This window comes from Sphaerodactylus townsendi, linkage group LG03 (genome assembly GCF_021028975.2).
Source record: "Sphaerodactylus townsendi isolate TG3544 linkage group LG03, MPM_Stown_v2.3, whole genome shotgun sequence".
Taxonomy (NCBI): domain Eukaryota; kingdom Metazoa; phylum Chordata; class Lepidosauria; order Squamata; family Sphaerodactylidae; genus Sphaerodactylus; species Sphaerodactylus townsendi.
Window position 1 is genome coordinate 143,551,464 of NC_059427.1, and position 13,421 is coordinate 143,564,884.

At 47.0% G+C, this 13,421-nt stretch overlaps 1 protein-coding gene across 3 annotated transcripts in view; it reads right to left on the reverse strand.

Moving 5' to 3' along the window:
* The window catches only part of RFX1 (regulatory factor X1), an 85,651-nt gene that overhangs the window by 64,555 nt on the left and 7,675 nt on the right, over positions 1–13,421 (reverse strand). For 2 of the 3 annotated variants that reach the window (XM_048489678.1, XM_048489679.1), the window contains exon 2: positions 5,218–5,554. In XM_048489678.1, the coding sequence (XP_048345635.1) occupies positions 5,218–5,509 (292 nt within the window). In that variant the 5' untranslated portion in view covers positions 5,510–5,554. The remainder of the gene's footprint in view (positions 1–5,217; positions 5,555–13,421) is intronic. The other variant, XM_048489680.1, reaches the window with a different exon arrangement.

Consider the following 13,421-nt stretch of genomic DNA (forward strand, 5'->3'; position numbering starts at 1 on the left):
CATCAGGAGAGTCTTCTGAGGGTACCCTGAAATTTTGGTGCCGCTAGCATAAAAACTGCGCCCCCTGCTGGCCGGTAAAGTAAAAACACAAAATAATTTTTAATGACCCGCATATAAGTCGAGGGGAGCTTTTTCAGCATTAAAAATGTGCTGAAAAATTCGACTTATACATGAGTATATACAGTATTAAGCTTTTTTTTCTCTCTTTTAGAATGGATGGGACACTTCATAAGTCAGAAGTCCTATGCACTTAAAATATATATATTTTAACTGAAGGCAACATACAGTGTTAGATGCCGAACATTCCTATGCATACTATAAACATAAACAGAGCTGGCAAAAGCACCAAAGAGAAGAACAAAGACGATTAAGGGACCAGAGAACATTTCCAATGAGGAAAGGCTGTTTGGGATGTTTCAGTTTTAAGAAGAAACAACCCACGGAGGACTTAACAGAGCTTTACAAAATTATGTGCAAGGTAGTGAAGAGGAAGAGTTTGGATTTCGACCCCACCTTTCTCTCCTGTAAGGAGACTTCAAAGTGGCTGACAAGCTCCTTTCCCCTCCTCTCCCCACAACAGACACCTTGTCAGACAGGTGGGACTGAAAGAGTTCCGTAGAACTGTGACTAGCCCAAGGCCACCCAGCAGGAATGTAGGAGTGCGGAAACGCATCTGGTTCACCTCCGCCACACAGGTGGAGGAGTGGGGAATCAAGCAGCTTGTTTGACATATTTATTCTACAAACGATGTAAACTGTTTCCCCTTTTTACCCCAATGTTAAATAAAGTTTAAATTGATTTTAAAAAATTATATCTCAGGGCCAGGTGCGTTGGGCCAACTTACCACCTCATGTGAGGTCATCCCAAGTCTAAGTCTGGACCCCTTTGGACAGGCCGGCCCATACCTTACGGCCTTTCCTTTCAGCTCAGCTGCCTCTCAAGAATCACATCCATATTCACGTGTCCTTTCAGATTGACTAATCACCCGACAGGTCAAATCATGGCAGTGAAAACTGCTGCTTGTGTTTCCCAGCCTAGCCTGATCCTTATGTGCATCCATGGTGGGAATAAGCCAAAGACATCACCCTGCTGCGGCCACTAAGCCCGCCTGGGGTGTAACTGCCCATCTGAGGCTCGAACAAGCCAAAGTCAAATGTTCCCAAGGGCGGTTTAAGCACATGCTTTCAGAAGAAGTAGAAGATTTGGATTCATGTCCCCCCCTTTCTCTCCTGCAAGGAGACTCAAAGGGGCTTACAAACTCCTTTCCCTCCCCCCCCCCCCAACAAACACCCTGTGAGGTGGGTGGGGCTGAGAGAGCTCCAAGAACTGTGACTAGTCCAATGTCACCCAGCTGGCATGTGTTGGAGTTGCCCAGATAAGTCTCTACAGCTCAAGTGGCAGAGCGGGGAACCAAACACGGTTCTCCAGATTAGTGTGTGCCTGCTCTTAGCCACTACACCATGCTGGCTCTCCAAAGACAGCTCCGTGCAGCGGCCATCGACCCCACCTAGTGCGTAACTGCCCATCCGAGGCTCAAAAAAGTCAAATGTTCCCAAGGGCAGTACCCTCACAGCAAGTGGCAGAGTCAAGCACGTGCTTCAAGACTCTCACGCTGCAGCCAAAAGGACTTTTCAAAGGCCCTCAGACTGGAATCTCACCACCAATCATCAGCACCACACAGGGTTCATTTCGGGTGTCCAAGAGATAGACTGGATACAAGCTTGATCCTCGAGAATGGCAGTGCGGATGTACGGATCAAATTCGCTCACTAGGGTAAGCTCCGATTAGTGACAGGAAAGTCCTGTTGCGGGAGATTGAGCTCAGTTCTCTCGGAATCGCCTCCTCGGGTTCCAAATGCAAATCTTCATTGTTGATGCAGGATCCAGGAAGACCTCAGCGAGACGGAGTTCCGACTTGCAAAAGCTCACGCTGGGAAAATATGCTGTTGGGTCTTCAAGGTGCCGCTGGCATTCTTGTTTGCTGTGTGATCAATACTGGCTCAATATACAGAATTCCCATTGATGGTCACAGTTCTCTTCAGACATACTGGCACGGCAGCATCTTTACGGTCTTGTCCCAGTGGCCTGCAGTCACGGCTGGTGTTTCGCTTTCATCGATAGCCAGGCGGGCTCTGCACAGCTCTACTTCAGTTTATGAACCAATTAAAAACCAGTTTTTAAAAATTCAGACCCCTCTCCTAGAAGCCTGAAGAACTTGTGAAGAACTTATATGGTCACAATCAACAGGAAAAGGCAGCCAACAATACCATTTGCTGCAGACAAGCAAAACGCAGCAATGCTTTTAGAGGCAGGTACTCGGAACTTGGGCCAGCAGAGAACCCTTAAGCTACATAGAATCATGGAGTTGGAAGAGACCCCAAGGGCCATCAAGTCCCACCCCCTGCCATGCCGGAACACACCATCAAAGCACTCTTGACAGATGGCCATCCAGCCTCTCTTAAAAAACCTCCCAAGAAGGAGACTCCACCACACTCCGAGGCAGTGCATTCCATTGTCGAACAGCCCTGACAGTCAGGAAGTTTTTCCTGATGTTTAGGTGGAATCTCTTTTCCTTCCCATTGAACCCATGACTCCTGGTCCTAGCCTCTGGAGCAGCAGGAAACAAGCTTGCTCCCTCACCAACATGACATCCCTTTAAATATCTAGGCATGGCTATCATGTCCCCCCTAACCTTCACTTCTCCAGACCAAACGTCTCCAGCTCCTAAGTCTCTCCTGGTAGGGCATGGATTCCAGACCTTTGACCATTTTGGTTGCCTTCCTCTGGACCTGATCCAGCTTGTCAATACCCTTCTTGAATTGGGTCCATTAGATTTCATACAGTAGGGGTCCCCAATGCAGGGCCCACGGGTGCCATGATGTTCACTGACACCCACCTCATACATGCCAAGAGGGTGGAGTGAAGTGGGGCTCTTGCCCAGCACTGCTCCAGATACGACACTAGAGATAGGATCGGCTGTGCAGATGAAAACAATGCTGCTTCAGTAGCAGCTACACCAGTGTTGGTTTTACTCCTCCTTCCCAATGCAATTTTACAATTACCCCTCTTTCTTCTCCCCGGTACTTGGACGTTCTTTGAGTGTCTGTGCAGCTCTGCCTCCCGTGGCAGCCAGGGACATAGGTAAGGGGGGGGGGGGTCCTCGGGTTCAAACCCCTCCCATTACATGTCCAGTTTGCTTGAAACAATGCATGGAATGGAACAGCCGGAAAGCCCTCAGTCACCGAACCCACCCCATAAAAAATCTATACCGACGTCACTGGTGGCAGCCATTTTGTGGTTGTGTCGCCATCCTGTGTCAGAATTCCAAAGGTGTCCATTGGCTTAAAAAAACTTGGGGACTCCTGCCTTGGAGACATAGTTCTGCATTGTTCCTCTGAGGTGAGGAAAAAATATCAAGAGGCACAACAGGGACCTCTTTCTAGGGCAAGGATAGAGCCAGACTCCTGACAAAATGATTCACAGGTTCAGACGGTGACCGCTGGTTCATAACCAGGCCAAGTGTTTTTGCTTATCGAGTTTGCCGGGGAAATGGTTAGGATTTAGACCAGTTCTTGTCCTTATGTAAGAATCAGTTTACATGATACCATTCTGTCCTCCCATATCTGGTCATTGACTGTAAATAAAGTCTTCTTCTTCTTCTCCTGGGGCATGGATCTAAGCACACATCACAAGTGAGAAGATCAGACCGAAGGTCTCTAACTAGACCTGTTTCCAACACGTGGCTATCAAGATACATCCAGGTAAGCCCTCAAACATGAACGGCAGGCAGGCCTTCCTTCCCCACTGTAGACGTCTGGCATCCGGTATAGTCTTTCAACGTGGACGTTCCACTTGGCTATCATCGCTAACAGTGTGTAAAGCTGCAACCGACTTATGGCAACCCAGTGGATTTTCAAGGCAAGAGATCAGCAGAGGTGGTTTGCCATTGCATTCCTCTGCATAGTGACCGTGGTATTTCTTGGTGATCTCTCATCCAAGTACCAGCCAAGCCCAATCCTGCTTAGCTTCTAAGAACGCCTGCATATAAATATACGGAGAGATAGGTGCTGTGTGGTTTCCGGGCTGTATGGCCGTGTTCTAGCAGCATTCTCTCCTGACGTTTCGCCTGCATCTGTGGCTGGCATCTTCAGAGGATCTGATGCAGGAGAAACGTCAGGAGAGAATGCTGCTAGAACACGGCCATACAGCCCGGAAACCACACAGCACCCCAGTGATTCCGGCTGTGAAAGCCTTCGACAATACATACGGGGAGATAGTTTGGAACTCTGTACAGTTTTGGTCACCCCAACTCAAAACAAATATGGTCGCACTACAAAAGGTAAGAACAGCCAAAATGATAGAGGGGTCAGAGTACTTTTACTAGGTGCAAAGTCTACGCTATTCTGGAGATTTTAAAATTATGAAATCACTGACAGAAGAGCCACTGTAGACAGCATAACAAGAGTTTCAAAATCTAACAGTGGATTCATACCATTTGCATTTATTGCTCAAGTTTACAGTGACCGAACTTCACCCAGTAATCGTTTGAATCCTTTTGAAGCGCCCCCTGAGGATGAACCAGAAAGGAAAGCCAGATTTACGGCGAAAGTGGAGAGAGTTTCCAGGTTTAGAGCGTTTTGGCAATAGGATATGTTTGCCTAGAAATACACCCTTTGGGGTGTTTAAGGGAAAGCTGACCAAATACCTTTGAAGAATGCTTGAGAGTCACCGTTCTTAGCTGCAAGAAGCAAATGCTCCTTTTGCATTGCGAAGGGAAGGTTAACTGGGCATGCCGCCCAGTTTCACCAGTTGTGGGCCTTGAGTGGCTCAGGAGATAATTGCTGGGAAGGAATCCCTATTCTCCTTCACTTGTTATTGCTCTGGCTGGTGGGACCCAGATTCAACGCTTCCTTTGCCCAGATGCCAGAGTCCTTTCCTCTGAATGCTATAAACCGTTGGCCCCACCTCCTCAGGGTCCATTACTCATCCTATAAGGTTGCCAACCTCCAGGTGGGGCCTGGAGATCTCCTGGGATTTAATTCATTCCTAGACAACAGAGGTCAATTCTCCTGGAGAAAATGGCGGCTATAGCACTGGACCCTACTGAGGCCATTCTCTTCCCCAAACACTTCACAGGCTCCCCCCCCCCCCCATACACAGTTGGCAATCCTAATAATCCTTCTCCTGCCACTCCCCTCCCACCTGGGCAGGTACTTACCAGAGACAGTCACTACAATATATTGTTGTGGGGCCGGTGCTGGTGTTTGCTGTCCAGGGGGCGGAGCCTGTGCCTGGGGAGGCGGGATTTCCGAGACATACTGTTTCGGTGCAGGTTGTTGCTGCTGCGCACTTTGCAGTTCGGCCACATACTGTTGCTGAGCTGCCGCTGCCACAGGCGCTGCTGTAGCCGCCGTTGCTGCTGGCTGTTGCTGAGACTGTTGCTGCTGCTGCTGTGGCTGTGACTGTTGCGGGGCTGCCTGTAACTCTGTAATGTACGCCTGTGTTGCCATGCCAACAGTGGGGAAAATGATAATAAATAAGGCTTTTTTTGCTTCCTTTCGTTGAAGGAAAAAAAAGAGGAAAAAAACAAATAGAACAAAAAAGAAAAAAGAACACAATTAATCAATTATAAAAGCATTCTACAGGCAGAAAGAGCTCCCTAGAGTTCTATTCACTCGAGCGCTAACTTAATAATATGCTGAGCTTTAATAGCTAATTGCAGACAATTAGAGAAAAGAATACCAGTAGGGAATGCTGATTACTCCGTGTGTATAAGTCAAGCATGGAAACCTGGCAGCCACTATCTTGCGCACGCATGCATATGCACAAACACACACAGACACACGATCACAAGCTTCAGGAGACAGCTGCTCTTCCAATAACCCACAGTTTGATCTATCAGACAGTTCAGGTAACCAGGACTAGAGGACCAATGAAATGCCTCACAGTCCAAAGGATTACAGGAATGAAAAGATGTGAGCTTGCAAAATGCTGGATGGTATTATCATTTCTTTTGGCAAATACCCCTTCTTCCTGTGAGCTGACACTCTGATAAGCAATGAAATGGGGAACACAGGATGGTCCCGCAGAGACATATCCCAGTGGAGAAGCGGCAAGGGGGCGGGGAGGGGGGTGTTGCGCACCAGGCGCACACCAGCGGGGGACGGAAAATTGCCCCCTGGCCCCTCCCCCTTCTCCTCGCAACCCCCCGCAACCCCCCCTGCCCCCTTCCACATTTACCTTAGTTCCTTTTCTTTTTCTAGTACATTTTCAGGCTGTAAAAAGCGGCCTATTTACAGTTCAGGCTCAAAAACAGCCTGAGGAACTACAGTTCCCAGGAGACCTTGGGGCTCACAAGGTCTCCTGGGAAGAATAGTTCCTCAGGCAGTTTTTGGCCTGAACTGTGAAGAGGCCGCTTTTTTCAGCCTGAAAAAGAAAAGGAACTAAGGTAAGTGTGGGAAGGGGGGCGGGGGGCGCTGCGGGGGGCCATTGGGGGGGCAGAAAAAACACACTGTGCACCGGGCGCAGTTTGGCCCAGCTACGCCTCTGACATATCCTTTCCCACTCTGAGAACATGTTTGCAAAAGGAGTGCAATACTTCCAATGTGCTCTTCAACATGAGGACTCTGATCAAAGGCAAAATAACAATGTTTTAAATTTAGGCAAAATAACAATGGCAAAATAACAATGTTTTAATTTTTTAAAAAAATCTGAAAGCCCCCAAGCTGTGGTATGAACAAATGAGACACACTTGGGCTAACTTCCAGGAGTGTTTGATTTAGTCATTTATCGCTTACCTGGTCACCTGTGATAAACAGTAGTTGTCACTAGGTAATCCAGGTATGTCCTGACTGGACGGCCCAAGCTAGCTTGTCAGATCTCAGAAGCTAAACAGGGTGGCCCCTGGTTAGTACTTGATTGGGAGTCTACCAAGGAAGTCCAGGGTTGCTATGGAGATGCAGGCAATGGCAAACCACCTCTGTTTATCTCATGACCTGATCTGAATGGTCCAGGTTAGCCCGATCTTGTCAGATCTCAGAAGCTAAGCAGGGTGGGCCGTGGTTAGCATTTGGATGGGAGACAACCAAGGAAGTTCAGGGTTGCTACGCAGAGGGAGGCAACGGCAACCCATCACGGAGCTTCTTGTTAGAATATTTGGCATCTCTTGTATAAGTTATTGCTGGAGCAAGATAGTTGCATCATTTGGTTTGCTATATATTAATGCAGGACAGGTGAGCAGTGAATTGGTTGATTGAGGGTCACCTTCATTGTCTGCACATTATGGTGTAGCTCTGAATGCTCAGTGCCTCAATTACCTCCTTCCTTTTCTTTTTATTCTCCTCCTTGTCCTTAAGCTGTATTGTTGGATGCTGTGTTTTCCTTGTTTTACTATTGTGTAAGCTAGTCTGCTTGCTGGTGCTTTTTGGCACATGACTATTTTGCCTTCCTCTTTGGTTAAGTATGTTTTTATAGCCTAACATTTTATATTCAAAATTTTATTAAAGAATAACTTCTTTTGCTTAGAGTTACCCGAATGATTCTTTATAGATCAACTAGACAGGATGTTAAGTGTTATAAACATAAAGTATGTATTTCAACTGGAAAATCCTTTATTTCCATTCTTTAACTGTACTAGCTCAAAACAGTGCAATTAATCTACAATAGTTATTCTTTCCTTAATTGTACATTGAAATATAATCTAACAATGGAACAAATGATAGATATAAACGTAGAGAATGTAGGAAGACTGATAGAAACCACATTCTCTTAAAAAAATTTCCTTTCAAAAATGCTGTATTTAATTATGCAAAGTTTTAACCAATTTTTCAATTATTGTATATTTTCTTTTTGTGTGTATGTACGTGAGTATGTGTGCATTTGTTCTGGTTTTTTGTAATTCTTTGTGGTCATTTAATAAACTATTTTTTTAATTAAAAAAAAGAATAACTTCTTTTTATAACTCTGCTGCGTTTCACTCTGCTGGGAACTGGATAGTTTCAGTTCTTCTGTCACTTCTTGCTTTGAAAACTCTATAGGATGGCAAAAGATAACCCCATCTAGGTATCTCCTATAACAGTGGTGGCGAACCTTTTCGAGACCGAGTGCCCAAACTGCAACCCAACACTCACTTATTTATTGCAAAGTGCCAACACGGCAATTTAACCTGAATACTGAGTTTTTAGTATAGAAAAAATGGTTGGCTCCGAGGCGCGCGTTACTCAGGAGTAAGCTTGGTGGTAGTCGGTGGCTTTGCTTTGAAGCAACCGTGCAACGCTTCGAATGGGTGAATCACGACCCTAGGAGGGTTTACTCAGAAGCAAGCCCCATTGCCAGCAACCGAGCTTACTCCCAGGTAAAGGATCATGCTATAGTTCTTCCCATGAAAATCAGTAGGGTTTAATAGCGCTTAACAGGGTTACCTACACTGCTTCCCCAAAACTAGGTCTTAGGTTTAATGCTAATAATCTCCCTGAAATAATTACACTATTATCACATGACGAACTCTGTGCACGAGTGCCCACAGAGAGGGCTCTGAGTGCCACCTCTGGCACCCATGCCATAGGTTCGCCACCACTGTCCTATAAGGCTAGAAAATAAAAGAAGGCCTTGTCAACTCAGGACTATTTTTCAGGAGCTCTCAGGTGTGACTTTGTCACCAGTGCTGTTCCTGAACCAGAATGGAAATGGAAATGCAAGTGTCTCTTACCCCATGCAGAGGAACTCTTAATGACAATAGCATCAAACCTCCTGACAATAATAGTTTGTTTAGAGTGCCTGAAGAACATAGTGCTTTCCAGAATGAGGCAAAAATGCTTGGGGGGCCTGTGAATTATGGCTATTTGTCAGGGTTGCACACTTCAAACTGGGAAATTCCTGGAGATCTGCGGGTACAGCCTGGGGGCGGTGGGGTTTGGGGAAGGAGATTACCTCAGCATAGTACGTACAGTCCGCCCTTCAAGGCATCCAGTTTCTCCCAGGGAACTGATCCCTGTCATCAGGAGATCTCCAGTAATTCAGGGAGATCTCCAGGTCCGAACTGAAGGTGGCAATCCAACTATTTGAGAGCCAGCGTGGTGTCATGGTTAAGAGCAGGTTAAGAGCACTCTAATCTGAAGGAACCGGGTTTGATTCCCCGCTCTGCCACTTGAGCTGTGGAGGCTTATCTGGTAAACCAGATTAGCCTGTACATTCCAACACATGCCAGCTGGGTGACCTTGGGCTAGTCACAGCTCTTTGGAGCTCTCTCAGCCCCACCCACCTCACAGGGTGTTTGTTGTGAGGGAGGGAGGGAAATGAGATTGTCAGCCCCTTTGAGTCTCCTTACAGGAGAGAAAGAGGGGATATACATCCAAACTCTTCTTCTTCTCTGTGCCATTGCAAGCTGCTTAATAGGCAGTGGTTGGACCACTGAGGCCAAAACCCACAACATAATCCACATAATCCCTTCAATACCTGCTTGAGCTTTATAAGTAACAACAGAAGCACAAGGCCAGACTGGTGACGGAAAGCAATGCCAAGTCACAGCTCACTTACAGTGACCCCACAGGGTTTTCTAGGCAAGAGACATTCAGAGGTAGCCCGCAATCGGCTGCCTCTGTGTAGCGAACCTGGATTTTCTGTTTGGTCTCCCATTCGAGTAACTAATCAGGGCCGACTCTGCTTAGCTTTCAAGATCTGATCAGCTAAATCCTGATCGAGGCTAGAGACAAAAGGAGGGTGTTGGCCATTGCCTGCCTCTGCATAGCAACCTCCAACTTTCTTGGTGGTCTCCCAAGCAGGTACTAACTACCACCAATCTTGCATAGAGAGCCAGCGTTGTGTAGTGGTTAAGAGCAGGTGGATTCTAATCTGGAGAACCGAGTTTGATTCTCCACTCCTCCACCTGAGTGGCAGAGGCTTATCTGGTGAACCAGGTGTGTTTCCGCACTCCTACATTCCTGCTGGGTGACCATGGGCTAGTCACAGTTCTCTCAGAACTCTCTCAGCCCCACCTGCCTCACAAGGTGTCTGTTGTGGGGAGAGGAAGGGAAAGAAGCTTGTAAGGTGGGATATAAATCCAAATTCTTCTTCTTTTGTGCTGGGAGAACACAGCATGTCAATCAATAATATGTAGGAAGGCAGCTCTCTGGTCAAAGTGTCTCATTATTTGCTCTGGAACCTGACAGGAGATGATGATGATGATGATGATGATAATTCAATTTATTGGACCACCCCCCAAAGGGCTCAGGGATTGAGTTTCATCTGTGAATAGGGAAAAGGCTTTCTGGAATCTCCCACAATGGCGTGGGCCAGCGCAGTCCCCTTCTTCCCTTTCCTTATCCCATAATCCACGGAAAGACCTTTGTTGAGGAATTCATCATTTCTTGGTCACAAATGCACAAAGCTGCTTTATCCTGAGTTAATGTGTAATAGAATAAGACGCCAAAATCTCTCTCATGTATTCCACTGTCATCCACAGCTCTTTAAATTTAGAGAGCAACATTTCAATGTTCTAGAGTTGCACATCATATATGACAGTGGTGGCGAACCTATGGCACTCCAGATGTTCCTTGACTACAGGGGCTGGTGGGAATTGTAGTCCATGAATATCTGGAGTGCCATAGGTTTGCCACCACGGATATATGACAAGGTCCCATGGTGGCAAGCACAGTAACGCCATGTGCAGTAGACAGCGCAGTCCAGAGATTGTATTGATAACAGACTGAGGACACACAAAGGAAACCATCAGACTTCCGCTGGAGCTGTGGTGATCCTTCAGTGTGAATTTAGAAACTCAGCAGGAATATAGCAGCTTTCTGGAGAAGCGAAGTGAAACAAGGACCAACTGTGAGACCGTGTCATATAGGATGTGTAACTCTCGAACAATGAAATGTTATCATCTAAATTTAAAGAGCTGCGAACATGAGTGGAATACGTGAGAGATTGAAATCGACAGATTTTGGTACCTTATTCTATTGTATCTTTTGTCTGTCCATAGTTAATGATATTCTCAGTGGACGCATGAAACGGAATTATATAAAGAATTTTATGTTAATATAATGAAGCGATTTTTACATTGTTTTGTACACAGCACATTGACAGCAGTACCAGAATTGCTTTGTGGTTGGATGCTGCGCACCGCTTCCCTTTTACAGTTTGTAGAACATTGATTTACCCACCCTATTGTAGCGCTAATGCGAAATGACAGCGGCTCTCCACGGCATTAGACACAGCACAGCGAGTGAGCAAACTGTCTCTTTTGGTATGTCACCCCGCTTCCCCAGAAGAGAACCTGGAATAATTTCAGGTCCAAACGGTGCTCAGAAAACTGGCACAGCAAGCCTAGGACTTTTGAAATGTTTTAAAACTACGATGGTGGCTTCTGAAAATCTGACCTCTGGTTTAAAGACCTAGTTCTGCTCAGCTGTCTCCTGTGTCATCTTCTCCCCCCTCAGAAATGTGCTTCTACTGCATGTCTCTCACATGACAACAGCCGAGAAATCCAAGATCACTTTCCTCCAAGCAGGCGCTGCGTCATCCGCTGCCGGCAGCACGCTCTGCTTAGCCTGCATTCCAAAGGTTCCTGGTCACTGTTTTTGGAACAAGCCAAACTTGGAAATGATCTGGCTGTTTATAAACTCTGGAAGGATTCTGAGCCACAGTCAAGAGCAACGGCCCTGCATCCCGACTGGGACTGCATTCTCAAGGTGCTGCCTGCACCTATTATTTCTCCCATTATGTGTGATCGGCATTTACATCTGTTGCCCAACAAACTCCACAACCAGGGGGGGGGGGGAGGAAGAAGAAGAAGAAGAAGATGAAGAAGAAGAAGAAGGAGGAGGTTTGGATTTATACCCCCCTTTCTCTCCTGTAGGAGACTCAAAGGGGCTGACAATCTCCTTGCCCTTCCCCCCTCACAACAAACACCCTGTGAGGTGGGTGGGGCTGAGAGAGCTCCGAGAAGCTGTGACTAGCCCAAGGTCACCCAGCTGGCGTGTGTGGGAGTGCACAGGCTAATCTGAATTCCCCAGATAAGCCTCCACAGCTCAAGCGGCAGAGCAGAGAATCAAACCCGGTTCGTCCAGATTAGAATGCACCTGCTCTTAACCACCTATGCCATTTCTGCTCCTCTCCCATGGGAGAGGAAAGCTTTCTCTGACCTGCAATTAACAGCACCACATTCAAAAAGGAACACGAACAACTTGCCACCCTCCACTTTGACTGGGATAGTGAAGTTCTGCCTGATCTTGGATGCTAAAAAGGGTCAACCCTGGTTGGGTCTTGGTTGGAAGTCCAGGCGTGCTAAGCAGAGACAGGCAATGGCAAACTGCCTCTTTTTGTCTCTTGTCCAGAGCAGGATGGCCAATCTTATCAGACCTTGGATGCTAAGCACCGGTTAGCATTTGGATGGGAGACCACCGTTCCAGTCCAAGGTCACATGATAGAGGCAGATTTCTGTTTGTTTGCTGCCTTGACCTGGTTGGCCTGAGCTCATCAGATCTTGGCAGCTAAGGTTTGCTCCAGTCAGTTACTGGCATGGGAGATTACCAAGGAAGCCCAGGGTTGCTTCACGGAGGAAGGCAACGGCATACCACCTCTGCTAATTTCTTGCCTTGAAAACCGGGCCAGGAGTCTGCAACCTGCGGCTCTCCAGATGTTCATGGACTGCAATTCCCATCAGCCCCTGCCACCATGGCCAAGGATACCAGGACACCTTGGCAGATGCACATCTGATCTGTGCTTCATCACCTGCATTGACTCCAAGCGAAGTACCAGATCAGCTTCAAGGTTTAGTACATACCGAGGAATCCATAGACCAGGTGTCTGCAACTGGCCATGGTGGCAGGGGCTGATGGGGATTGTAGTCCATGAACATCTGGAGAGCTGCAGGTTGCAGACCCCTGCAGGGTTACCAGAAGTCAGTTTGCAACTTGGTGGCACTTTCCACCACCACCACACTACCTAGCCACATGCTGGATCTATCCCTTGAAATGTGGCCATCTCTGGGCAGGAACAGCAGGTGTTCATGCTGACACCAAGCCAAGGGCTTAAGCAGAAGCCCGTGTACTTTATGAATGGCAGAGCTGCAGAAGCTCCCTGGAAAATGGCCATTTTTGTAACTGGATTGAATCTTTCTCAAGGTTGCTTAGCTTTATTATTATTATTATTTATTAAATTTAGTATACTGTCCTATCCCCGAAGGGATGAAATGAAACTGCTTAAAAAAACTGCCTGCAAGTGTTTCTTCCTAGAGCAGGAGGAAGGCACTGCTCTAAGCAGAGACCTTTCAAATAAAAGAGAAGAAAAAGAGTCTGGATTTATATCCCGCTTTTCTCTCCTATATGGAGTCTCAAAGCAGCTTACAAGCTCCTTCCCTTCCTCTCCCCACAACAGACACCTTGGGAGGAAGGTGGGGCTGAGAGAGTTCGGAGAGAAGTGTGG